We start from the raw sequence: 24049 nt of genomic DNA, 5'->3' as shown, positions 1-24049 counted from the left end.
AGCTGGTAAGATTGCGGCGTATTAGTGATGCACACAGCAGGCACAATGGCATTTTATCCCCTTGGACATCTGGTAGATTCATCAAGTGCTACTTGACGTTTATCAGAGAAAAAGTCGCCTAAAACTTCTCTATTGCAGCATTAAGTTGATCTTTGGGTTCGTAGGGGTTAGACTTACAGCCTGACCAAAATCCTCGAGGTCATCGGCTCGGGGCTGTTCCCCTTAAAGTCTTGGAGTTTGATGTGGCAAAAGCACCGTTCAAGTTCTACAAACGATATGGAATCCTGCGAAATTCCTGCAGACTCGCTGCTGATATTCTAGCACGATACGGAAGGTGTATACTGCATGCATCCCCCTTAATTACTGTGCATGACCATATAGCCTGTCAAAGAGTATTTTTTGTATCACGACAAAGCCCTAGCGCGACAGTAGTTTTTACCATACCGTTACTAGATGGCGGTTTTTACAGAACGATGCTTATGTGAAATCCGCTCTCCGGCTTACTCCGCGGATGTCTCGTTACCATGTTCATAAAAGAATGTGATACCCCAGTGCCGGGTCTCACCCACCATCATTCGAGGACTTGCTCGAAATTGTACGGCAAACTCCGCCATTTCCCGTACATAGCTTGTTTGATCGCATTTGTGTCCTTGACATTGGCTTGCGTCGCCGCACCGATACATCGCTTGGCTTAGAAGGAAGGATGAAGACGTTCGTTTCTTTTGCCGCCTTCACGGCCGGTGCCATATCACAAGCCACGTTCGAGCCGGCTGACTTCAATGTCACTGAAGCGCTCTTGAAGAATGGTGTGAATGTATCAGCCATACCCGAGCTAGCATCGTTTGCGGAACGATCTTTATCAAGTGGTTGCTCAGCTGCCGTATGTCCCTAGACTTGCTGTATTGTTTACGTTGAAACTAATCCCCATTCAGTGCATGTCTCTGAAATTGATCTTCGGCGACGATCAGGTTGAAACGCAGTCCGAACCCGCGTACACTGCATTCCTCAATGATTTCTGGTCTGCCCAGCAGGTGGAAATCTCGCCACAGTGTGTGTTCAAGCCGGAGAAAGCTCTAGACGTGTCTACCTCAATCCTTCTATCTCGACTTACGCAATGTCCATTTGCGGCGAAGAGTGGAGGACATTCTGCCGTACCTGGAGGTTCAAATATTAAGGGCGGCATTACTATTAGCTTTGAGAAGATGAACAAGACTACACCTTCCGCTGACAGGAAGAGTGTATCATTCCAGCCCGGACAAACTTGGTACGATGTATATACCAAGTTGGAGCAATACCAGCTCACCATCATTGGCGGTCGAGTGAGTAGCGCCTTGAAAGACTGGCTGATGAGCTTGCTAACACAAATAAGGTTTCCGGTGTCGATGTCGGTGGCTTGACTCTTGGTGGAGGTAAGAACAATATATGACTAGTTGTTGACTGGTATGTTTACTCATCTCTACCGTGGGTATTTCGTACTTTTCCAGTGTTTACGGGTTATCGTGCGACAACGTTATCTCCTTCGAGCTGGTTACGGCAACTGGAATCATCATTACTGTCAGCAAGACCTCCTACCCCGACCTTTTCTGGGCTCTTCGAGGCGGTGGAAACAACTTCGGACTTGTTACCCAGTTTAACGTCAATGCCTTGCCGAGAGCTGATACCATGTGGGGCGGATCGCGGACGTATCTCGAGAGCGAATGGCCTGCGTTACTTGAAGCCTACATCAACCTCGGCAAAAACGCCAATCAGGATGGAAAAGCACACCAGATCCTGTCATTCGTGTCATTTGCAGGCTCACCACCAATCGCGCTAGTTGAGTTGGAGTACGCTGATCCTGTCACGAACGCAACTATTCTGGAGGAATACAACTCCATTGAAGGTGCGATTGCCGATACGACAGCTGTCAGAAGTCTTGCGGAACTTACCACACTGATCGACGGTAATGGGGAATTCGACGGGAAGCGTCAAGCTTTTTGGACTTGGACAAACAAGCTCGATCTCGAGATGGCTACCCTCACCAAAAACATCTTCTTCGAGGAAATCGCAAGCGTTGAAGGCGTGGCGAACCTTACAGCCGCTGTTTCTCTTCAGGTCATCACCGACCCGATACTAGAAAAGACGAAATTGAATGGTGGCAACGCTCTCGGACTGGACCCTAAGGAAGGCCCCCTCGCGCTGTTCCTGGTATCCCCTAGCTGGTCCAACAGTGCGGACGACGAAAAGGTCAACCAGTTTGCTGCCCGTATCAAGGATCGCTGCGTAGAGGCTGCAAAGGCTGCCGGTAAATCGAATGACTACCTGTACATGAACTACGCCAGTCCGTATCAGAATCCTGTTGCTAGATACGGTGCAGCGAACCAAGCTAGGTTGAAGGCCATCTCGAAAAAGTACGACCCTACTGGCGTGTTTGAGATTCTCCAACCTGGTTACTTCAAGCTTGATGGCGCTGCGCCATTAGGTCAATTGTAAGGGAGATAGGCCAACATATTTTGGACATGATAGGCAGACTCAGTTGCTCCATGTCAATAATCTCGTTCATCACTATCCTGATGCTCTCCGCCTTGGCAGCTCTATCTTTTACGCTCGTTTCTTATCACTTGTGTCAGTGACGTCCTTTTAAGGATCTGTAATATTTATCAGATATCCTGAGTCGTTCGGGGGTAGACATCTGATGGAAGTTCCTTACTGATACCATTGAAGGTTGAACATCGCTTGTTGAGCCTGCGAAGACGTTTGACCACAAAGTGATAGGGACTTCATGTAACATCCCTTCGACGAAGCTACCTGCAGGCCACATTCTAATAAAGATTATTCTCTAGATGCCATGCACCTAAAAAGCTCATACTAAGATACCTTAACATCTCCAATGCCATGGCGACGTCAGACGATGTCCATAGGCAGAGTGCGACCGCCTAGTGACCGCGCGCAAACGCGTAACGACGCGAAACTTTTCTTGGACCCTTGTTCGTTTCCTGACTATGTCGCACACATTCTCAATCCAAGACTGATGATACGAACGATTCAACATCGCACAACTTCCTGCTCGCCCGTTACCTGCGTCACCTCAATCGCAAGCCCACAATCGTGCTCGCTGTCATCGTCGGACCGGTTAGTATATCCACAAGCTACCGTTGCTGTTGTCGCTGATCTCAACCCTAGACTACATCATGTCGCCTCTTCGCCACCAGCCCTTGACCGATCCCTTGCTCGAAGACCAGAACGACAGGCTCGCTCTCAGTAGCGAAAATGCTTTGCTCAGACAAACTGCTAAGTTGAACAAGCTTAATCACGAATACGAAGCTATGAAGGAGGATCTTAAGCACGTGATAAACGCTTACCATGGCGCTGACAGCAGAGCGACAAGATTGGACAGTCAGAACACAAGGATGATAACGCAGCTCAAGCTTGTGGGAGAGAGGTTAGATGAGCTTGAAGAGAAGAACAGTGCTCTGGAAGAGCAAGCCATCGAACTTGTTTGGCGGCTTGCGGAGAGTGAGCGAGCAGTCGCGCGTCTCAAGGTCGTTGGGAATAAAGAGGAAGCACAGACTATGGGCGTGAAGTGCAAGCGCGAGTTCTTCCCGTTGTCGTTTGAGAATAGTCCTGATGTGGACGAAAGCGCGTCGGTGGTAAAAGAGGAGACCTGAAGTCAAGTTTTTCGAGCATTTGGTATGCGGGGTGCCTCAAAAGGGAGCAAAGAGGCATCAAAATCGTGAAGAGACTAGGTGAGTCTTGCCTACTATAACAATCTCGTTCACTTCTAACACACTAGTAGCAATAGATCTGGCACTGGCGCTGTGGTGCAGAAGGAAGTGGACGTTTCGGAGACTGTAGGTTCCTTGATATAGTGACACGTTCAGGGCAGCTGGCAGATGTGAAATTTTTGCATACTGCGCTTCAGATATGTGCAGGTTTGGTAGGTATTTCTCTTCCTAATCATGAATATCTCTTCACTAGTACATGATACCCTCAGTCCTTACTTTCCCCAGCTTTGGAGCCTTTCCACCAATGACGCTATTTATATCAGCAACCGCTGGTCTCTTCCTCAACCCCATGCGACAAGGCCTGGAGAAGAAAGACTTGGGAGGTCTGGGAAAGCGTGGGCCAAGAGTCAGGAGACCATTGCGCAGTTGCGCGACCATCGGCAGGATTCGGAGCACGAGAGCTAGTACCTGGCTCTATCTGCAAGGATGTACAAGGTGGAAAGCGATACGCACAATAGCGGGTAGGACTCCTGGTAGTCGCATCTAGAAGTCCAAAGCTGATAACTTCAGTGTCACTCAAGAGACCGCAATATCTCTACAGGAGGGCTATGAGATCAGTCTACTAGGCCAGATACCACAACCGACTCGTGATCATAAGCAAAGCTTCGAAAAGACGCGGTATCTACGCATGGAGTTATGATAGAGCCCCACTGACAGAAACAGGTTCGAGAGCGACGATGGATCTATCCCGTTCGTAGTCAATTCTGCAAAACAACGTGTTATTGTTTGCATGCCCTACTTCCACAATCGCCGATGTGATACTGGAGAGCCTTGCAAGAGTTGTCTGAAGAAATGCGTCAAATGCCGGCGTGCGACGTGTGGCAGTTACAAAGCGGGTACCTGTTGTGTTGTGGAATGTACCCGAGTCCATAAATATGACGAGAAAAAGTACAAGAACACCGTATACGCAGACCATGTTAGCAAGAAGGTTAAGGTATTTGCACCTAGGTAAGTTGATGACGGAAGCAAGAAGCCCCCGAAGCGCAAAGGCCGTATGGCGATGGGTATACTAGTGGAAGACTTATTAGTATACAACAAAGGGAGATGGTGTCACAGGAGGAGGAGTATGACGGCCTGGAATTTGTCCGCTCGATCGTGTGGACAAATGGTACGACTGATGCGTTGACGTAACTCTCAAAGTATGTGTAAAGAGCCGCATATAGAGTTTCATATATAGTCAAGGAACAACTAGTGTGAGGATATGCTCGAGTTAGCACGAAGAAATCATGCGCGCATTCACCACCTATGGTGTCGATGTTTGCAAACGTGATCGTTGGATTCCAAGCGTGCTGAAGTAGCTGATATAATCCCCGACTAATACGCGTACCCTAGACGTTATTCCTGGCAATACAACCATCTTACCCCAACCGCCCTAGCAAGTCTCCTACAGCTTGCGTATCTACTTCTTCGTGTCATTATCAGACGGTACCACACCACGATAATCATGCTTTATCTTGTCGCCATCAAATTTCGGCCAACCATCTCTCGACCCGCCAACAGGGTGTCCCCAGCTTTGTCCATTGCCTATGGTAGAGAACAAGCGCCAGTCTGAGTCTCCGCGTTGAGGGTGGGGTAAAGGAGGCGCTGTGGGCCTTTGGTTAGCTGATCTGTTTGTTGATGAGGAGGGAGAGGCAGAGGTCAAGGTGGTGTTGTTGGTGGACTTCATTGGAGATGATGATGATGATTTTGGCATCTCGGTAGTTGTTCTTGTAGATGTATTTGTGCTGCTGGTGTATCTCCGCGTTTTGAAGTTTTGAATAGTAGTTAGTATGGGTTTCAGAGTATGTACAAGAGATTTAAGAACAGTGTTTATAGGCGATAGCTGGAGGTGGTCAGTGAATCTGAGATTGGAATCCTGCAGTCAAATACACGTAGTGTGATGGGGTTTCTTTAAGGCTTCTTTGTTCACAGCGAAGATATAGAGATCACTTCACCGGAATGTTGTTGGCAGATGTGTTGCCTCAATACCCTCATATACGGGGACAGCATATCACCTCATGTCTTCATCCAAGCATACTCCTCTTCCTTCCCCTTAATCGTACCCCTTCTAACCTCTTCAATACTCCCCTTGCACCCTTTCCACACTCCCCATACGCCTTTAGCACTTCCTGGAATAGCGGCTCCGCGGCTGGGTGCGTTGCTGAAAACGCTCTTTCAAGGACGTACAGATCAACAGCTTTGTCTTCGTCTTGTATGCTTGCGGTTGTGAGACCGAAGTCTATGAGGAATATGTCGCCGGCCAGTAAAGAGGTAGGGTGGGACTGTTGCGGAGGGTTGGCGGGAGGAAGGTCTGGAGGTTCTTCGCCGCGCATGGCTGCTTCGCGGAGGCTGCTTGTTGTTTGTCTTCTCTGTGGCATATGTTGCTGCTCTTCTACCTCCGTGTTTTGGGATTTTGGCGTCCGTAACATAATATTGCTTGTTGTGAGATCCCCGTGGCATACCCCAAGTTCGTGCAGCTTTCCTACTTCCCGCCCTACTCTTCGCATCAGGTCAAGTATCTCATCTTCGCCTTCTCTCACCGCTGCACTGTTTCCTCTGCTCACGTCTTCTGTGGCCTTCTCGTCCTTTTCTCGCTGTGTTACTTGATGCGCCCAGCCATCTAGCACTTTCCTCACAGTCCTACCATCTACATATTCCAACACTAACCACCCCGCATCCCAATCTGCGCCAATCACACCTGGTACATTGACGCGATCCCTCTTGACCCTGATCAGACTCCTCGCCTCGGCTAGTAGCCTCTGTTTTGTAAGGCGCTTGTCTAGAGTAGGATGTCTGTACGGCTTTGGTGGTCGGTATTTGACGACGACGGGCGTGTTCGGAGTTAGGAAAGTGGTTTTATATACGAGGGCCTCTGCGCCTTGTGTTATGACCTCGAGAGCGTCATGAGAGAAAGGCGCGGGGAGCGTATGTAGAGGACGCGACGTCTCAGGTGGTGGTGGGGGTTCGATTGGAGGAACGACTGGCGGCTCGGCCATTGCGGCTCGTGTTGTTATGTGAAGGTTGCTGCGACTGCGTGATCCTATATATAACCAGAGAGCTGTGTGCTGGGTATGTACAGGGCGTAGGTGGGTTCAGAACACGCACGGTATGGCGGGTGGGAATTTTGATGTTGACAATTGAAGCTTCGCAGTTGCCCCGCGATGCGACACCACCCATTAGCCCTACGACGCTTATCAATTCTTTAGCTTCAACACCACGCGAGCATCATGTCGATCACCGTTGAACGGCTCTGGATGCACTAGAGAACCGAGATTGGCTCGCAACAGACCATGTGTGCCCGTGGATTTCACGAATCGAGTTTGCACATCCGAAGACCTGGTTTCCATCTGTGCTCAACGGCGCTTCTGTCAGGGTAATAGCTATGATCTCTCCGTTCCTGGCAGAAGCGACCCAGATAGTAGTGTTGACATCACTTCACAACCAAGCCAACGTCTATGTTCTGAAAGCGAGTGTGATTGCATTTAGGTATCTCATCCTACATGATCGCCTCCTCTCTTTGCACCGCCTTGCCACCCAGGCCGCAGCAGTAGCGAATGGATTGGTCAAAAGCACAGTATCTCCAACAAACAATGATAACACAAAACAGAAGCCCAAAAAAGGCAATGAGCTCTTGCCGCAGGCAATTGAGCTCATGTCCATGAAGCATATCCCAACTCGCCCGTCCAAATCGCCGGGCCAAAAAACCATAGAGCCTTCCCACCATGCTCATTAAAAGCAGTTCGCATAAGAGTCTGGGAAACAAGAAGGGGTGGAAAAGAAGATCTTCCCAATGGGTAAGAGACGAAGGGTAATCGTGATATTCGAGAGATGGCAAAAGTGACCTTGGTCAAGCGCAAAATACAAATGAACTAACAAGCAAGGAAAGGTTCATAATGGGCCGTAACAGAAGGCGTCCGAAGAGCGCCACAGTAATATGCACAAGGGAATGAATTTCCCGATTCTCTTTCCAATCCATGGTTGAAAGCCTAGAACACAGTGCTCTTGCGCTTCTCAGCGTTGGTGAGAATAAGCTTGGGCATGCCTCGGCGTTGGCCGTTCTCCTCGGGACGGATGTCGACCAGACCGCCTCCAATGGAAGCACCGTCATCGCTGCTAACACTGTTTGCGGTGTAGGAGCGGTTGATGGAGTTGTCGCGGGAGCGCTCCTTTGAGGCCTTGCGCTCTGATCCAATGGCGCCATTGGCAACAGCACGAAGGCTCCCAATGCTGGGTCTACCCGAGAGGCTGCCACTTCCACCGCTGCGAACGCTGTCGGAATCATTGTCAGATGAAGGGAAGTGGTCGCTATCAGGTGAGGCGCTTCCGCTGCTAGTGCGGTGAGCGCGACGGCCAATGCCAGCTCGCACAAGGTTGCCCACAGCCTGGCGACGTTGACGAGTAGCAAAGTTCTTGCTACCCTCATGCTTGGTAGTGGGGCGCTCCTTGAGTTCCTCAATGGAGGGAGGGTTGCGAGGCTGACGGACTGGGTGCTCTCCAGCACGTGCTTGACCGGGGCCGAATGTGCCAGTCATTGGGGTGGCAGGGAAGCCGACTGGGCGAGTGAAGGCAGAGCGAGGTCCCTCCTCGGCCTTGCCATCAACAGCAAGGGAAGACAAGTTCTTCTTGTGGCCGCGACGGAAAGCGTTAGCAGATGGCGGCGGAAGCGGGACAACATCCTGAGGTGGAGTGTTGGACTTCTTCGGCGGCGACGTGCTGCGCGAACCCCAAGGGCTGGGGTTGCTCTCGTTGGGAGGAGACACGTGGAGTACTGGGGTGTCAACCTTGGGCGGCGATGTGGCGAACCGAGGTGTTGGCGGAGGCGGCGAGTGCGAGAGACCCGACAGACCATTCTGAGCCTGCATGTCGCCGTTGTCTTGCTGGTAGCTCGGGTCTACGACGTACTGGTACTGGCCAGTCATCTGATTGAAGACAAGGTAGACACCTGGCTGGTTGGTCTCCTGGATGGCAGCAGTGTTTCCAAACTGCTGACCATAAGCGTTCATCTGCGGAGTGTATGGCGTGTTAGAGTACTGCTGTCCACCGCTCATGTTCATGTTGCCGAACTGCTGGGTTGTCAGGGCAAGGAGTTGCTGCTGGAGCTGCTGCTGCCTCTGAGCGAGGTACAGCTCGGTAGCCAACAGCTGAGCCGCAACGTTGGGATCCATCTCGCCGTCATCGAACTCGAATTGAGGAGGGGCCAGGACCTGGTTGTAGAAGTCGGGCTGCTGCTGCTGCTGTTGCTGGTACTGGTTCATACCGCTGAAACCAGAGCCGATGGCAGTCTGAGGACCCTGGTTGGCACCGTTGAACTGCCTGGAGGGGCGGTTGGCATTGTTGTTACCAACGTTATGCTGGCGCTGCGAGTAAGGAGCCGAGGCAGGAGGCTGCGCAGATGTGGGCGTCTTGGGCGCGGTGCGAAGGCCGGCTAGGAGATGGGAGCGACTGGTGCGAGGAGTCGCAACCGAGTCCTCGGCGATGGAGGCAACCTTGGGCGGTGAAGCGACGCTGAGACGCTTAAGCTGAGCACCCTTGCCACGAGACGCAAAGCTCGAGGTGGGCCCGCCGAATCCGCCTTGGGATTGGAAGTTGTTGTAGGTCATCTGAGCAAGACCGCCAGCGTCCATGCTCATTGTGGTGGTCTAAGAAGAGTTGCGAACAAAGAGTAAGAGTGCAACAAAGAGTATGCTGGGCGCACACAAGAAAGATACAGAATCGAACAAGGCCGGAAGAGGGAGTGTTGGCGCAGACAGAAAGCCGAGCGAACACACGAAACGTTTGCTGCGAAGCAGAAGTGCGGATTGGCTGGCGATTACGGGATTAAGGATCGTACAGATCGGGATTGTAAGGTAGATTTGTTATCGAAAACCGGCCGATGGGCAATGTAGTTGGGGTTATTAACAAGTTCTTCGGTCGCTATGTCGCTGGGGGGATGCTGTCAGAAGGATCGAGTGGTGGCAGCGGGAAGGCGCGGTCCAGCAGACGGAGATTCGAAGCAGACTGGCGAAGATATTTTTATGAAGTTGAATACACGAACAGGCAGTGACGGGATCAAGGGCAGACAAGCTGGTGGTTGATGCGTCGGCTGGCGAGCTCTTCTTCTCTCGGGGGGAGCGACGGGACTGGCGCGCTCGCACAATCTCAGATTAAGCGGAGGATAAGCTGGTCCAACTGGGGGAGCAGGTAGAAGATGCAGAAGCGGCACTGTGTTGTCGAAGAGAGCGAAGGGAGAGAGGTAGAGAGGAAAGGGCGAGATGGAGGGGCCAGGAGAGAAAAGTGACGAGCAGCGGAGGAGCAGAGCCATGGACGAATGCGAGCGCTATAAGTGACGGGGACCTGTGGCAGCGACCCTGCATTGAGCCTAGCCTAATGCAGCCCCCTGGACACGCTGCAGACCTGGACGCATGCTTGAAACGCTGGGCCTGATGCGTAATAACAGAGCTTGGGCCGTTCCTGCGTGCGAATGCCCTTGTGCGAGAGTACTCGCTTTGATGCTTTGATGATGCCATGCGTAGAGTTGAGTGTTGCTACTGTATACAAGGCGTTGGGTGTCCTCTTGGGTTTCAGGTGCTGAGGAGGAACGGGATGGTCGCTCCTGTCGCACCTGGCGAGGGCCCTGGAGCGTTCCTGCCCGACGCCACGACCGTCCCTTCCTCGCAGCCCACAGTGCCTTCCTCGCGGCGGACCCAGCAAGGGAAAGAGCGACTGGCAAACAGAACCACCGAAACAACGTCTCCTCATTGCTCGAGCCCGCTGCCCAGGAGCACACCGCAAGAAGTGATCCACTGCATCGATAGCGTCTATCTACGCCGTCTCGGCCAGTCGTTCGTAGCGTCTCAGTAGTCACCAACGGCGGCTATGCGCCTGCCCACTGCTACTGGCCAGCGCCATCGAGGCCACCGCAGCCCTTCAGCCACGCACGCTCGGTCTAAATATACCCACCACCACCACCTGTTCATCAGCTCCATCTCTACCTTTGCAAATGCATTGGTGTGCACTACTCTCTCCTGCTCAACCATGGCCTGCGTGGCATGCGCATGAATGGCTTCCAAGCCCTGCACAAACCAGCGCAAATCACCTGTCAGCAGTCATCGTCTAAATGTCCGTCTCTTCCACGCGCAATCTGCAATGCATGTCGTGCGGGAGGAGTATGCTTGTTGACGTGCCGACCCCGGACCTGGCTGTCAGGTCACGCTTTCCATTGCAGATCCAGAGAGATTCTCGGTGCCGTGCCGCTAGTCTCGCAATCGAGTCCCTTTTTTTCCACCTTTTTACACGCGTCGGCTTCCGCGGTCTTTCTATCGACTCGTGGACCTGCTCGTGCGATCCCTTCCTTCGCTGTCGCCTGCCGTTTCGTCCCGGGTGTGCCCTGCTGTCTCGGTCTGAAACTGTCGCTCCGTCTCAATCAACCTAGACCGTGCATCGCTTCCTCATTTCGCTACACACTCCCTGCAGTAACGCCTGCCAAGCCATTTTCCAAAGCGTGAAACACGCCCTCGTTATCGTCGACTAGCGTTTGGGCCGCCGACGCTGTGGGATTCGGAAGCCTGCTGTCAGGGCCATGCTCGAACGCTGATCTCCATTCGTGTGCGGGGGGACAACCGCGCCTTCGCATGGAGATGCCCTCACGCAACATCCGGATATCGTTCAAACACACTCACTTGCCCGCTACGCCTCCTCCTCTGCCTCCTCTGCCTCCTATGCAACGTCAGACGCCGCTACCGTTTGGGCCATGGGACTATTGGATCTAGCATCAGAGCTATTCGGAACGATACCGGTGTTGTACTGGCAGCCGTTCGGGTCAGGGCCGTCATCCTTAGCGGGCAGTAAGTCACTGCATACGACCGAACCGGCCGCTTCTTTCCAAAGAAAAGAAGCATATCAGAACTGCGCATGTGCTCTGGACCGGAACACGGCGGCAACGATTTGTGGGGCGCATCGACCCGTTCAGAGGCGCAGAACAAAGGCAAGAGTGAGGCGCAAAACCAACACAATAACGACATCACGCAGCTTGTATGCGCAGAAGCTTCGAGGCGTCTTATTTCCAGTGGTACGGTAAGCCTCAAACTAATATTCTTACTCGAATCGTGTAGACAAGCTCGGTCGCCAAACTGTCAGCTTGCACCGTCAGCGCTAAAGCTAGAACGCGCTTGTGCAGCTCTGTTTCACGGACACGATCGTCAGCGCCGTCCAAAGTAGGAGGCTCTAGTGCCGCAAGGCTACATGTTTCGAACGTGTTCCAAGCTTCTCGGATATACATCCTGCGGACCACCGATTCTCGCCTTTACCACTTACTGTAGTGAACTGTTGTCCTAAACCGCCGAATCGTTGCTGTCGCATCTCGTGAGTTAGTAACAGATCTCTTTGATTCTTCCCATCTAGAGGTTACTATGGCAAAACAGAAGACTCGGAAAGTGAACCTTGGAGTCATCGACTCATAGCTCTATCGCTCCGTGCACGCTCCGTGCAATATATCCAGATAGCATGCTCGGCATCATAAGACGAAGAGTCAGAGTCAGACGAGCTTCCAGAAATCTGAATGTAGTCTAGGTAAAGGGGAAAAGTGTGCATCAGTGTAAACGAGGTAACATGTCGTAAGTGCACGAGGGGGGTGGGCGTTCATCAATAAGTATTGGAAGTTCGCAGACGGATGATGTGCAACCCGAGATCGTTTGACTGCTTTAGGGTCCCACACGATCTGGAACGTGCAAAACAAGAGATAGACTCTATTGCTTGAACTCTCCCAAGCAAACGTCCAGTCGTGTTGAGCGGATCTTTACGAGACCCACTAGTAGTGTTTCCACATGTTTGGGACTTGGCATGATACTCGGCACGAAACATCTGACAGCACCTATTCTGATATATCTTGCTATCCAGATTTTTCCTAACCGTCGCGAACATCAGGCAAACAGTTTCGGCCAGCTTCATCATCCGTTTTTCGGTGTTTGTGGCTCGAATGGCGGAGCGAGGAAGGCTCCAAGGCACGAAGATGTAGAGTATATAGTAAGCCTCAGTGCGGCGTTTTCCCTAAGGATCAGATCTGCAGTGCATTTCCCATCTTCTACTACCATCGATATCCTAATCAGCATACTTCCTAATCCCCATTCTTACTCTTAATTCCCATCTTTTCTTAATCCTACACCACTCCAACTTCAAGATGCTCTTCTCCAACATCGTACTCGCGGCTTTGGCCCAGAGCTTGACAGCCTCCGCTGCCACCATGATGGTCACCGTAGCTGCGAACAACAAGTTCCAGTTCACACCCAACTCCATCACCGCCCAGCCCGGTGACATGGTCGCTTTCAACTTCGTCAGCCAGGTACGCCAACTTTTCATCATCCATTCACCTCGCATCATATACTGATTCCATCCTCGCAGAACCACAGTGTTGCCTCTTCCAACGCAAACAGCCCTTGCCAACCCCAGCAGAACGCCATCTTCTCCGACTTCCAGCCCATCCCTGGTAACCCCAACGGTTCTCCCAACGGCGCTGGCGGCAACGCTGGCAATGGTCGCAACCGCAACAACAATCGCCAAGCCGGAAATACTCCCATGTTCATGGTTCCTATCACCGACAACCAGCCCATGTACATTTACTGCTCCCAAGCCCAACATTGCCAGCAAGGCATGGTCATGGTCATCAACCCGCCCAACGCCCAGGCCGTAACACAGTACCAGAACAAGGCTGCGCAGGCAAACAACAACGTCTCCCCCAGGGGTGGCATCAGTGGTGGACAGGTGCTCAACAACAACGCTGGAACCAACCCCAAGAACGTCTTAGGTGCTCAGGCTGGTGATGCGGCGACCGCGAACACAAATGGCAAGGGTAAGGGCAAGGGCAAGGCTAACGGTGCTGCTGCTGGTCTGGCCGGTCTTCTCGGAGGCCTGGGCAAGGGCAACTAAGCATGTAGTCGGTGTGATGAACAAAACGGATGTTCAGAGTGGGACATTTTGAGTGAAGGCGTAAGGGGAGGGTGTAAATACATGATGATGGTATCGATGGTAGTAGATGAAATGCTGGTCATTGGTGTGTAAATAGTATAGTAATATGTATCTTATGAACTTATGAAAAGGATTCCATGGCTTTGGTGAGCGCTTGATGATGGGTCGCACAGGACTGGTAGCAGTGACGTCACTCCGACACCCCCATATAGCTATTGTTTCCAGTGCTTCTCCTTCACTCACAAAGGATATATCAGACAGAGTGTGCGTTCCGTTCGGCAACCTCAAGAACAACATCCACTGGTCGATATCGCAATGTATCGTCATAACCAGAACGCATAGTGTCATCACTGATATCTCGAAAGCAAAGCGAGCTCCTGCAAAGAACAATAGTACGAAGTGCATGCAGGCAGCAACTCCCCCATCCTTTAAGACTTTTTCCACTGTGCAATTTTGTTCCTGGAGTACAATGGTAAGCGACAACAATGGTAAGCAGATAGACGGACAACTGGCCTTCAACCACGCGTGTACATACACCCTGTTGTATACTTTTTCTGATCCCTAGACATAATTACTCTTAATTTCTACTTCTGTTTAACTATTTCCCATTGTGATATGCTCGACTATCTATCTACGACCTTCGTCCCAACATTCCCGCCGGTAGAAAACAACAAGAAGGAATACCAAAGACATACCCACAATCTCTCAAGGACATCAACACGATGATCAAAACTTTCACAATGCTGCTAGGTCAGGTTTCTACTTTCTACCTCTTCATCAAGGTCATCATCTCCAGCTTCGCAATCCCAACTACCAACCTCTCCACACTTATCGACCTCGTCAAGAACACTACACAACCCACATCATTGCTCGTCGATCCATCATCCGTCAAAGACACAGAAGGAAATCCCACCGTTGCCTTCGCTCTCGGTGCAACGAAAACCATAGCTCCATCTACACGGCTTCATACTCAGCCCAAGGCGCACACTATCAGCAAGCGACGTACAACGATGAGGAAGTCGAGGTACGACCTCTTTTCCAAGATCAACGAGATGCCGTCGAGTCCCGGCATCCAGTGTGCAACCATGTGATGGAACATTGAGAGAGAAACCAAAGAGTGTGAGCGCTGGTTCGCTTGCACTTGGTTTGGCTAGTGTATGCAGCACTACTTCCCCACTTCCTTTGTGTTATAGTATACCACGATGACAGAGTTTGGCACTGATTGATGGATCCTCTGGTACCAGCAGCGCGTTACGAGGTGCAGGAATGTGGAGTTTATACATTTGCGGTATGCTACAAATGGGGTGCGGCAATCGCGTTTCTTTCTTGGATTTTCTTCGACAGCCTGAGTCTATCACTATAGCCAATTGTTGGTTATCAATGCTGGTCACTGTGGCGTTCTCGAGCGCCTACATCTACGCCGGTAATACATGATGTATATATACGTAAACAAGCTTGTTCAGTTTTGACCAATGTAATCATCCTCGCATATGCCAATGTCTCCATCTATCCAAAGTAACTTTAAGTTTCATCTCAGTCGGCATGAAGGCATAGCCTTTACAGTTGCTCTCGACACGACCATAATATTGGCCCCAATGACACAGACTTCGATAATTGTTGGCAATCAGTCACTCGACAACAATGGGACGTGGAAGAATATTAGAAAAGATTCGATCGCATGAAGCCATCGAGGGCATGTGTTCTACACTATACGAGCTTTATGAAAAATAAAAATAATGAAATAAGACAATGTTGGAAAAAGGAATGCTCTATTCCTCTTGAGTATAATGAACAGTATGTCAGACATATCCATGCCGTGTATATCTCCATATAAACGCCAGTGAGATATGACGATCCCATCGCGTCCCATTCACAATTCCCAATTCAAATACCAACCCGATCGCATAACAGATCATAAGGCGCGAAGCCCTCAATCATCCTTGACACTAGCACTAACATAACCATCGTCTACATCCAACTCATCTTTCTTCTTTTTCTCTCCCAATCCAACTAACATCTTGCTCGCACCAAGACAGCTGCTCACAATCTTGCTGCGGACCTTGTTGCTCAGCCCACTTCTCCTACCTGTGTCATGACCAATCCACATGCGTAGGGAACTGGCAGTGCGTTCTAGACCGCAGCTGGCTTCCTTTTTCAGATTGTCGTCGCTCATGAACTGCGTGAGCACTTTGTGACCGGCAACAAAGCTGAGAAGTGTAGTTGCGCATTCGGGTAGATAAGTGTTGTTAACGACGAAGATGGCGCGGCGGCGGGCCTCGGGGTTCGAGGAGGCGGCTAAAGAGAGGCACTTAGCCAAAGTAAGCGCCTTGCGCACATCGATCGCGACGAAGCCGTTGCCGACGATATTGATGAAGCCAGCATCTGCGGGCTTGGGAGACGAAGGGAGGGCTTCCATTGCTGCTGCAATGCGAGTGTCACGGTCGTCGTCGAATACAACAGCTTGAGCAACTAGTGCACGTAACTGAGCCTGTGAGTTGGGAGGGGCAGCTTGGAGAGCAAGTGCTAGGTCGGAAACGACGTTGTCCTTGGACGAGCTGCTCTTCGCACCGAGTGTGGCGGCAAGTCCCTTGTTCAGTACAAGGCTAGAGTACCAAGCCGCAAGAGCGTCCAAAGGCGAACATATGGCAAAGTCCTCTACGACGGCGTCCATGGAGGTGTCTACGACTGTCTGTTCTGCGCTTGGCTTGTTCCAAGCCAGGTTGTATGCTCGCTGCACGACTGCAGAAACAAGCACCTCATCGCACTCCCTCTCAATGAGTGCTGCGAGATGTTCTGGCAACGGCTGAGCTTCGCTGTTCTGTTTCGACATGTTGGTGGCGATACGGTGCTCGCTTCGGGCCATGTTCCAGTAGCTTCGAGCCAGTTTCGCGCTCAGGTCGTTGAGTAACCACCACGAACCATGGCCTGCGTTTCCAAGTTCCCAAAGCACGATCCGAAGATGCAAGGCCTTGAGCATGAGCCTTGCTGGCGTATCTGGCAGGGTTCCGGAGGCGATCAAGGTAAGTACTAAACGGCTCTTGCTAATCTCAGCGTCACCGCCTGTTAGCTGAGCATCCAACGCAATTTCCCAGGCTTTGACGCGGGCGGCTTCTTGTTCCTTGGTAATACCAGTAAGATACGCGTATCCTTCCCAGCCGATAAGCCTACGCATGCTAAGCTTGAGTGTCTTCAAGCCCAGAGCAGCGAGCTCGAGGGCGAGATTATGCTGAGGTACCCAGACTGTTTGGATCGCAGTGAGCCATGCCTTTCGACGGACTTCAACAGGAGAAGCCAGCGATGGTGCAGGTGTCAACAGGACAGTGGGAGGAGACTTCTTCTTCGGTCTCGATTTGAAGTCGAGCAATGGCGCAACGAGGTAGAAAAAGGCGAAGAAGACTAAGAGAAGCTTGGCCAGAGGGATCTGAGCTGCGGATACACCTAGGGAGACACGAGGAGCAAGGATGCCAGCGAGATTGATGGGAAGGGCGAACAGACCACGACCAGTTGGCTCTTCTTGTGACTGCTCCCGCTCTACAAGTCCTTCCAGTATCATCAGGCCAGCAAGAGATCCGACCATGAGTTTGCCCATCATGGCACCGTTGCGCCGTCCGTTGACCATGGGCGCGGCAACTGCTGGGCGACCGCCATATCCTGGCGGGTATGCAGGTGCATAGTGCTGTTGTGGTGGGAGGCCGCGCTGAAGAGCACTTATGTTCTCTGGAACGGGGATCAATCCTTGTGGCGGTCCTGACATTTGCATACCGTGTGTAGGCGTGAATGGATCTTTGTGAAATCTTGAACCATCTGGTGTGCTGACAGTGCCGTGTAAGGTTATAGGTCCTGATATGGCCATCTTTTCGTAGCTATCCACCCGTCCTTTCAAGGTGTTGACTTCATCTTGTAGACGTTTATTACGCTTTTCCAGGTGTCGGATGTACTCGGTAGCTTTGGAGAGTACCGTAGCTTTGTTGAGCTTGTGTGCAGGTGTGAGCCCTTCGAGGTCCTCAGGATCATCGTCCTCTTCTGTACCGTTTGGCCGCGACATGACGCGAAGACTGGGGACACCTTGGGAGATGGATTAGCTAGTTTCGAGATACGTATTTGAAGTGCAACTTACTATCGCGAAGGGCAGCAATTTTATCGTTGAGATTTGTCCGATAGCGCTTCTCAATCATGTTGTGTGCAGTCTTCTTGGGTGGTCCTCCCTTCTTGCTCGACGGTGCATCATCATCAAGTTCCTCGGAGTCAGCCAGTGACTTCCTCTTTCGTACGTTGGTTGTCGTAGGCTCTGGTGACGAATGCGACGAGGTTGAGCTGGCTCGTCCGTTGCTCAGAGAGTTGGGGCTATGATGGAGACTGGGCGTGGAGGCTGGCGGCTGTGGTGCGACAAAGCCATTTTGAGCGTACTGTGTCGGTGAGAAGAGAGCATTGTCGGCTAGCTGCTGCTCTTGCTGTTGCCATTGCTGAGACGCGTAGAAGGCGTTCTGTTGTTGCATCTCAGCGGTAAGCGGGGAGCTTAGAGCATTGCCATTGAAGTCGAAGGCGGGCGGCATATCGGCGCCCTGGCCAAATGTGAACGGGACACCATGCGACTGAGCAAACATGGGAGCGGCAGTTGGTATGTTGCCGGATTGCAGCGATTGCGATTGTTGGTGAGGGAGGGAATGAGGCGAGGTTTGCTGATCCGGGCTGAGATATGCGGCAGGCCCCTGCGGATTCGCGGGCTTGGGGTCGACATTTTGGGTACTCTGAGACGCTTGCGCGGGATCGTATTGCATCCATTCGTTCCAGTTGGTCATGTCGTCAGCTGGAGCAGTGAGCGTCATGTCGTCGCCGCCAGTTGTGAGCCACGGTCCGCGCATATTAGCGAAGGGGAACTCGCTCGACAGCAAGGGATCTTCCATCTTGGCCGTTTGCCGCTCCGCCTCGGGGACAGTCGGATGAATGGGCCTGGGACTAGGAGGAAATCTGAAGTCGTCAAACACGCAATAGGGTCCGACCTGGAATGCGCCAACATGTTAGCACAGAGAGCAAAGACTCGCAAAAGCACTGCTTCACGCACGGCGATTCGCTCTAGCTCTAGCCCATCGTCGGGGCTGCCGTATGGGTCAGAAGCCATTAGGACGGCGTCAGTCTGCTGGCTGCAACAACAGCGACAACAAGACGGATTGTGTATACACAGTATGGGTTTTGGTAAAGAAAGAGGGAGCTCCGTCTTACCAGCTACGACGTGCACAACATGGAAGTCATGCCACTCCTTCGCAGGCTCACGACGCGAATGCGGGCGGCCTCAGTGAGCACCGGGATTTGCTGCACTACGGTAAATGCGTGTAGGGCCGAGCAGCTACTAGAATTGCATGCAGGAATCGTCCTACTGGGCCGGGGTTGTGATTGTGTGCGTCTATGGCAGTGTGTTGGGGGTGGTTCGACAAGTCGTATGATCTCGCTCGAGTCGACGGGGGCTAGCCGTAAGCCTCACCGAATAGGCAAAGTCTCGACTCCAAGGCCCGGCCTTTCCGTGCAACTACGCGATGGAGGATCGTAAGTCGGCGATAATCTTGCGCACCAGATTTGCAGGTGGAGATTCAAGGGAAAAGCCTACTTGTCTGAGGTTCATCATCCATCGTGAACGGTGTTGAGGCGGGTTGCGTAACAACGAACCCCTGTCATAGTCGCATGACTCCTGCTGCACCTCATCAAAGCCAGCGCCATCGCTAAATGAGATCCTGCACCTCAGCCGTCAAGTTGCCGCCATCGGAAGATTGTGAAGCCGTCAAAGATTTGGATCCATGTGTTCGTTATGACATGTGGCAGATCTGAGATGACATATGAGTCCTGGACGATCTCCCGCGGCTTCGGCGCCTTTGCCATGCAGTGGCGTACCGTGGTAGTAGCGCCAACGGAGGGCTGCAGTATCTGCGTCAAACCTCGCTACCGTACCCAAAATACATTCCACCGCACATTGAACTGTGGACTGTAAACTGTAATAAACTTTAAACTGTCAACTCTGAAATTTGTCTTCGAGCGTCGTTGAGTTGCTTCTGCCCAAGTCACTCCAAATCCGCCGATGTATGAGAGCAAGACGGCTATTCCTGCTCATTTTGAAGTCCTACGTTTGTCAACCGTCAAAAGAAATACAGGAAAAAGTACCCCGATTCCAGACCGTGAGTTCCGCATTCTCTCTCGACGAAAAGCAATTTGACGTCCAGCGACTATGGCACGCCTGATCCATGGAATGAGATTTCCACACATCTGCGTACATATTCTACTTGATGTAGACGGTTGTTGAGAAGAAGAGCTAAAACAGCGCGGCACAACGCTTTTGGAAATAATCCCGCGTCGGGAATATTACCAAAACACCTTGTGTCCGCTATACACAACTAGAAATTCTATGATAATATATTCTTCCGTGTGGTTCCAATGAATTTCTTGCTTGCTGCCAGGGGGTGAAAACAATCATCTTCACACACTTACACGAGGCGGCAAGTCTAAACGTAGGCAATCGCGAAGATATCAAGGCGAACGACCAGAGAGATGTGCTCTGAATGGCTCCACAATATCGCGTTTGACCCCACCGTCTTTCAGTGGGGGGATGCGGCGCAGCACCTCCACTTCAGTCTATCGAAACACTGAACCACTTTGATATCTCAACCATAAAGTAGGTACTCAAAACTACAGTGGCAAACAACCAAACTCACCTGAAGCATATTTATCAACATGTTGCAGTAAGAAGAAAAAGATAGCTATCCAGCTTTTCGTTACTGGACCCTAGTATCTCAGATACAAGGACATGGAAAAAACAACACACTTTTCTCCCTGTTACCAGGTCACCGTAACTCAGCCTTTACATAGAAGGCACTTAGCTACACGAGCCCTCAACGGGTGCTTCTGTAAAATACGCTTTGACGTAGGCTTTGAAACACTCTAGCAACGACAGGCTTTACCAATGTGAGAGCAACGAAGCCTGATAGGACAGGTCAACTTGAGGAAAGCAGAAGGTGTGCTAGAGTTGAGCAGAGACTAATAAATGTTGACGTAAGGGTCCTGCTGTCCTACAAATGAAAGAATGTGTCTCAACTGGGCAAGGGAAGAAAGAGGACAAGGCAACACAGGGAGATATTGACAGTGATCGCGAGTCGTACAAGCAATGGAGATGCGGTGTTACTGCAAGGTATTCGTACAACACTACGTATTATTCCTGTCACACCAACTCACTCTGTTAACTTACCTCAGGTACGAGAAGCCTAAACAGTAACCGTCGCCTATAAAGATTCAATCGACATCAAAGATACTAGATGAATACCACCAGTGTCATCATAGAAAGCCTCAAGTGTCGGTTCAACTGTCATAGCGACTAGCACGAAAGTACTGTACTGGTTTTGATTTGACTCAGCCCGCTCTTTTAGCTCACATGCTCCAGCCGGACCTTCATTGATCAGACATTTGTAGAGATTAAGAGCCGAAGCCTCTGCGTTGTTGTCGGTGATCATCGTGCTGGTATTACGCCTTGTAGTTACCGTATATAGTCCTATCAATGACTTGCGCATAGCTGGCCATAGTATCAAGTTATCCCAGAGTTCAAAGCTGGTATGGATATCCCCTGAAGTAGCATATGGGGTATCCATTTCCACCATTCCGGTTGCCACTCGTAACTTCAGAGTAGCCTCGATCTGCAATAATTTACTGTCTGCCTAAGCACATCGAGATTCGATGAAAGTTTATACATCACTTCAGGAGATGTAGTCGCGATCTACCTTTAACCAGCGAGTGATTGTACATGTCAAAGACAACTAGCCAACGCTTCACTAATAGTGGACTCTCTGGAGCTCTCGGTCACTCACTTCCCGGGTGGCGATGATGATTTTGACAACACATCACACAATAGAGGAAAGGTCCACATAGCACCGATTCAACAATGATACCCAATCCGAGTACAACGGGGCCAAATCCAGCCGTGCTGACCAGAGGCAAAAGTGTATCAAACTCACCGCTGCTTTCATGATGATCAGTGTGACTGTGATTGAGACGTGGATAGTCTCCTGTGGTATCCTTTGGTCGCTCTAGAATCCAGACCCACACGTTAACGCGTGTGTATAGAACAAAAGGAATCTGGCTTTCGGTCAAGTTCCCCAAAAGTAGTCCAGTGGTAGTTGATCCAGACCCGCGGAGGCTATCTTCGCAAGTGCCATGGTACCTTGAGTGACCGAGGTAGATGTCAGGAGAAATGGCGTGCCGAATATGATGAGTTGCCCACTAACGGTGAGCCTCGGTCTGTCTTGTGAAGCCCCTGAGCATCGTTTCTGCTTTCCTCGTGCGGCTGATCGCGGCGTGCATCCAATATAGCCTTGCTGATCAGCATCTCCGCGAGGTCTCTTCCCGCAGAGACGCTCCACCATGGCAAATACGACGTGTAGCCGCTTTTGGCCGTCCTTGTTCGGCCTGGTACGTCAGCAACTGCATGATCCCAAGCCAGGAAGTTGGCGGTTTTGGATTGCTATGTAGCCTCGACCTGGCTAATCGCGAAGCCATACGACCCGTCCTTACTAGTGCAGGATCGACACGTTCCTCCACCAGCCATCAAAGCACTTCGCATTCCCATCATTTCATCACGTGAGAATCGTAGAAGCTAGTGAGAGTCGTGGAAGCTAGTAAGCCTCCTACTGCAGGGCAGCCCGAAACGCCCTAATGGTGCTCGGTATCCCACACGTCACGTCGTACGAGAACCCACTAGATAGACGATTTTACGAAAAAAGCAAGCCTGGCGCGAGGATCAATTTCGCCTGGCCGCAAGCGCCTCATGCGTCAAAAGAATATTCTGGGGGTGCGCGCGCTGGCGACGTTGCTTTCCAAAAGTTAATACTGTTGGTGCAAAGCCCTGGGCGTGTAAGGAGAAGGACGTCCGACACCAGGCACTAGTCCTCCACACCTGAGGAAAAGTCTCTCTCGAGACTACAACTGCGATGGCGACGTTACTCATCACCCTGTTGTATGCCGAGCCGCGTTTGTGGCGCGAACTCGTCTGGGCTTGGCCGCTGTAGCTGAACTCTATCCCACTCGTTGGGTTTGAGCGTGTGTGCCGCTTTAACAAACGCTAATTTGATCGCGCATAATTTGGCTACCCTCTCTGGTAGCGTAACGTGCCGAAAAGAGCGTTTCGTGACAAGTGTAGCGCTGCTATCAAATGTTAATCGCCCATTTGGACCAGAGGCGGCTCTGCATTAGTGAGGCGTCTGTCTGTGCTGACTTACGGACCTTTCCCACGGGAAAAGTGTCTTCCAGTATTGCCCCAAAATAGTGAATGATCTGTAGTGGAGAAGCCGCCGCTTACCGATGCGGGAGGATCCAGAGATCTGCGTCTCGGGTTCGCATTCTGGTAAACCAAGGTGAAGCGACAGGGCAATCTCGCATGAGATGAGGCGTCGGGAGGTTGCCGTGGGAGGCTCAAGGAACGACGGGAGTCTCTCAAGCCCATACAGAAGGCCTGAGTTTTGGGAGGCGAGGGCTTAAATGTTGTAGCGAATCCGATCTGTGACTACGGGAGGGGCAGATCGATGTCGTCATGGATCTCGCAAGTCAAGCGCTTGTATGCGAACACAAGATCATTTGAGATGTGCAACCATGGCTTCCACGCCTTGCACTCCGCATGCTTGACCCTGTATCGATCTAGAGATCTGAAGCCAAGCCGCGATTCTCACGATAGCCGGTACACCAGAGCCACATCGTTGGACTGCTAGCATGCACATAAGTGCCATAGTCTGCAGCGTACAATATTATTCTTTAGTCGACTGTCAAACCCCACTTGATGCTGACGACAATCGGTCCTTTTCTTCGTGCATTCGGTTACTCTTTCCACCCCATTGCTCTCCATACGATTAGCCGGATTTCTTGCCAGTAGCGCTTACGATTGCTCCTGTCACATCAGCATACAACATCAAAATATGCGCGAATCAACTCATTGGCACACAGATTTGACGCTGGTGATTCTTGCGCGACTTCCACGGTCACCCAAAAAAATCAGCAAGAGCTAGGACATCGTCGTAAGACTGTAAATGGGTGGCAGTCGTGTGGTAGAAGTGGTCAGGATTGCTTACATTCGAAACGATCCTTGCATTCTTGGCTAGCATAAGCAGGAGCACCTCAATTTCTGCCACTGAGGCGCAAGCGCCGAGCAACACCGTGAAGGGACTCGTGCGCAACAGTAGATTTTTGACGCATCGTCACGTTTGTACTCGCCCTGAATGGCCGTGGCCTACGAATCCTCTTCCGTCCGACTGCAGGATCGTAACGTACTTGCCCACAACCGTCAGTAAAGTAGGGTCTTCTTTAAACTGACATCCCTTTTTCCAATGATTTCCTCAAGCAGACCACAG

At 51.3% G+C, this 24049-nt stretch overlaps 7 protein-coding genes across 7 annotated transcripts; 4 read left to right on the top strand and 3 right to left on the bottom strand.

Moving 5' to 3' along the window:
- Positions 1-703: 703 nt before the first annotated feature.
- ALTATR162_LOCUS6113 (uncharacterized protein) lies at positions 704-2469 on the top strand (the record flags this gene model as incomplete). Its single annotated transcript, XM_043313734.1, has 5 exons — positions 704-880; positions 933-1319; positions 1370-1388; positions 1431-1440; positions 1485-2469. The coding sequence occupies 5 exons, from the start codon at positions 704-706 to the stop codon at positions 2467-2469; spliced, it is 1578 nt and encodes a 525-aa protein (XP_043169669.1).
- Positions 2470-3167: 698 nt separating this feature from the next.
- On the top strand, positions 3168-3644 carry ALTATR162_LOCUS6112 (uncharacterized protein; the record flags this gene model as incomplete). Its single annotated transcript, XM_043313733.1, has 1 exon — positions 3168-3644. The coding sequence occupies one exon, from the start codon at positions 3168-3170 to the stop codon at positions 3642-3644; it is 477 nt and encodes a 158-aa protein (XP_043169668.1).
- Positions 3645-5764: 2120 nt separating this feature from the next.
- On the bottom strand, positions 5765-6736 carry ALTATR162_LOCUS6111 (uncharacterized protein; the record flags this gene model as incomplete). Its single annotated transcript, XM_043313732.1, has 1 exon — positions 5765-6736. One exon carries the CDS (start codon positions 6734-6736, stop codon positions 5765-5767), a length of 972 nt encoding a protein of 323 aa, XP_043169667.1.
- A 990-nt stretch (positions 6737-7726) lies between these two features.
- Positions 7727-9370, bottom strand: ALTATR162_LOCUS6110 (uncharacterized protein; the record flags this gene model as incomplete). Its single annotated transcript, XM_043313731.1, has 1 exon — positions 7727-9370. The coding sequence occupies one exon, from the start codon at positions 9368-9370 to the stop codon at positions 7727-7729; it is 1644 nt and encodes a 547-aa protein (XP_043169666.1).
- Positions 9371-12894: 3524 nt separating this feature from the next.
- Positions 12895-13640, top strand: ALTATR162_LOCUS6109 (uncharacterized protein; the record flags this gene model as incomplete). Its single annotated transcript, XM_043313730.1, has 2 exons — positions 12895-13056; positions 13116-13640. 2 exons carry the CDS (start codon positions 12895-12897, stop codon positions 13638-13640), a joined length of 687 nt encoding a protein of 228 aa, XP_043169665.1.
- A 761-nt stretch (positions 13641-14401) lies between these two features.
- ALTATR162_LOCUS6108 (uncharacterized protein) lies at positions 14402-14770 on the top strand (the record flags this gene model as incomplete). Its single annotated transcript, XM_043313729.1, has 1 exon — positions 14402-14770. One exon carries the CDS (start codon positions 14402-14404, stop codon positions 14768-14770), a length of 369 nt encoding a protein of 122 aa, XP_043169664.1.
- Positions 14771-15609: 839 nt separating this feature from the next.
- ALTATR162_LOCUS6107 (uncharacterized protein) lies at positions 15610-18583 on the bottom strand (the record flags this gene model as incomplete). The annotated part of the gene is made up of 2 exons (XM_043313728.1): positions 15610-17744; positions 17797-18583. 2 exons carry the CDS (start codon positions 18581-18583, stop codon positions 15610-15612), a joined length of 2922 nt encoding a protein of 973 aa, XP_043169663.1.
- Between the last annotated feature and the right edge of the window lie 5466 nt (positions 18584-24049).

The sequence above is a fragment of the Alternaria atra genome (genome assembly GCF_907166805.1).
Source record: "Alternaria atra isolate CS162 genome assembly, contig: 25, whole genome shotgun sequence".
NCBI classification, from domain to species: domain Eukaryota; kingdom Fungi; phylum Ascomycota; class Dothideomycetes; order Pleosporales; family Pleosporaceae; genus Alternaria; species Alternaria atra.
The sequence above is the reverse complement of the archived record's forward strand: the minus strand, read 5'-3'. Positions and strand labels throughout refer to the sequence as shown.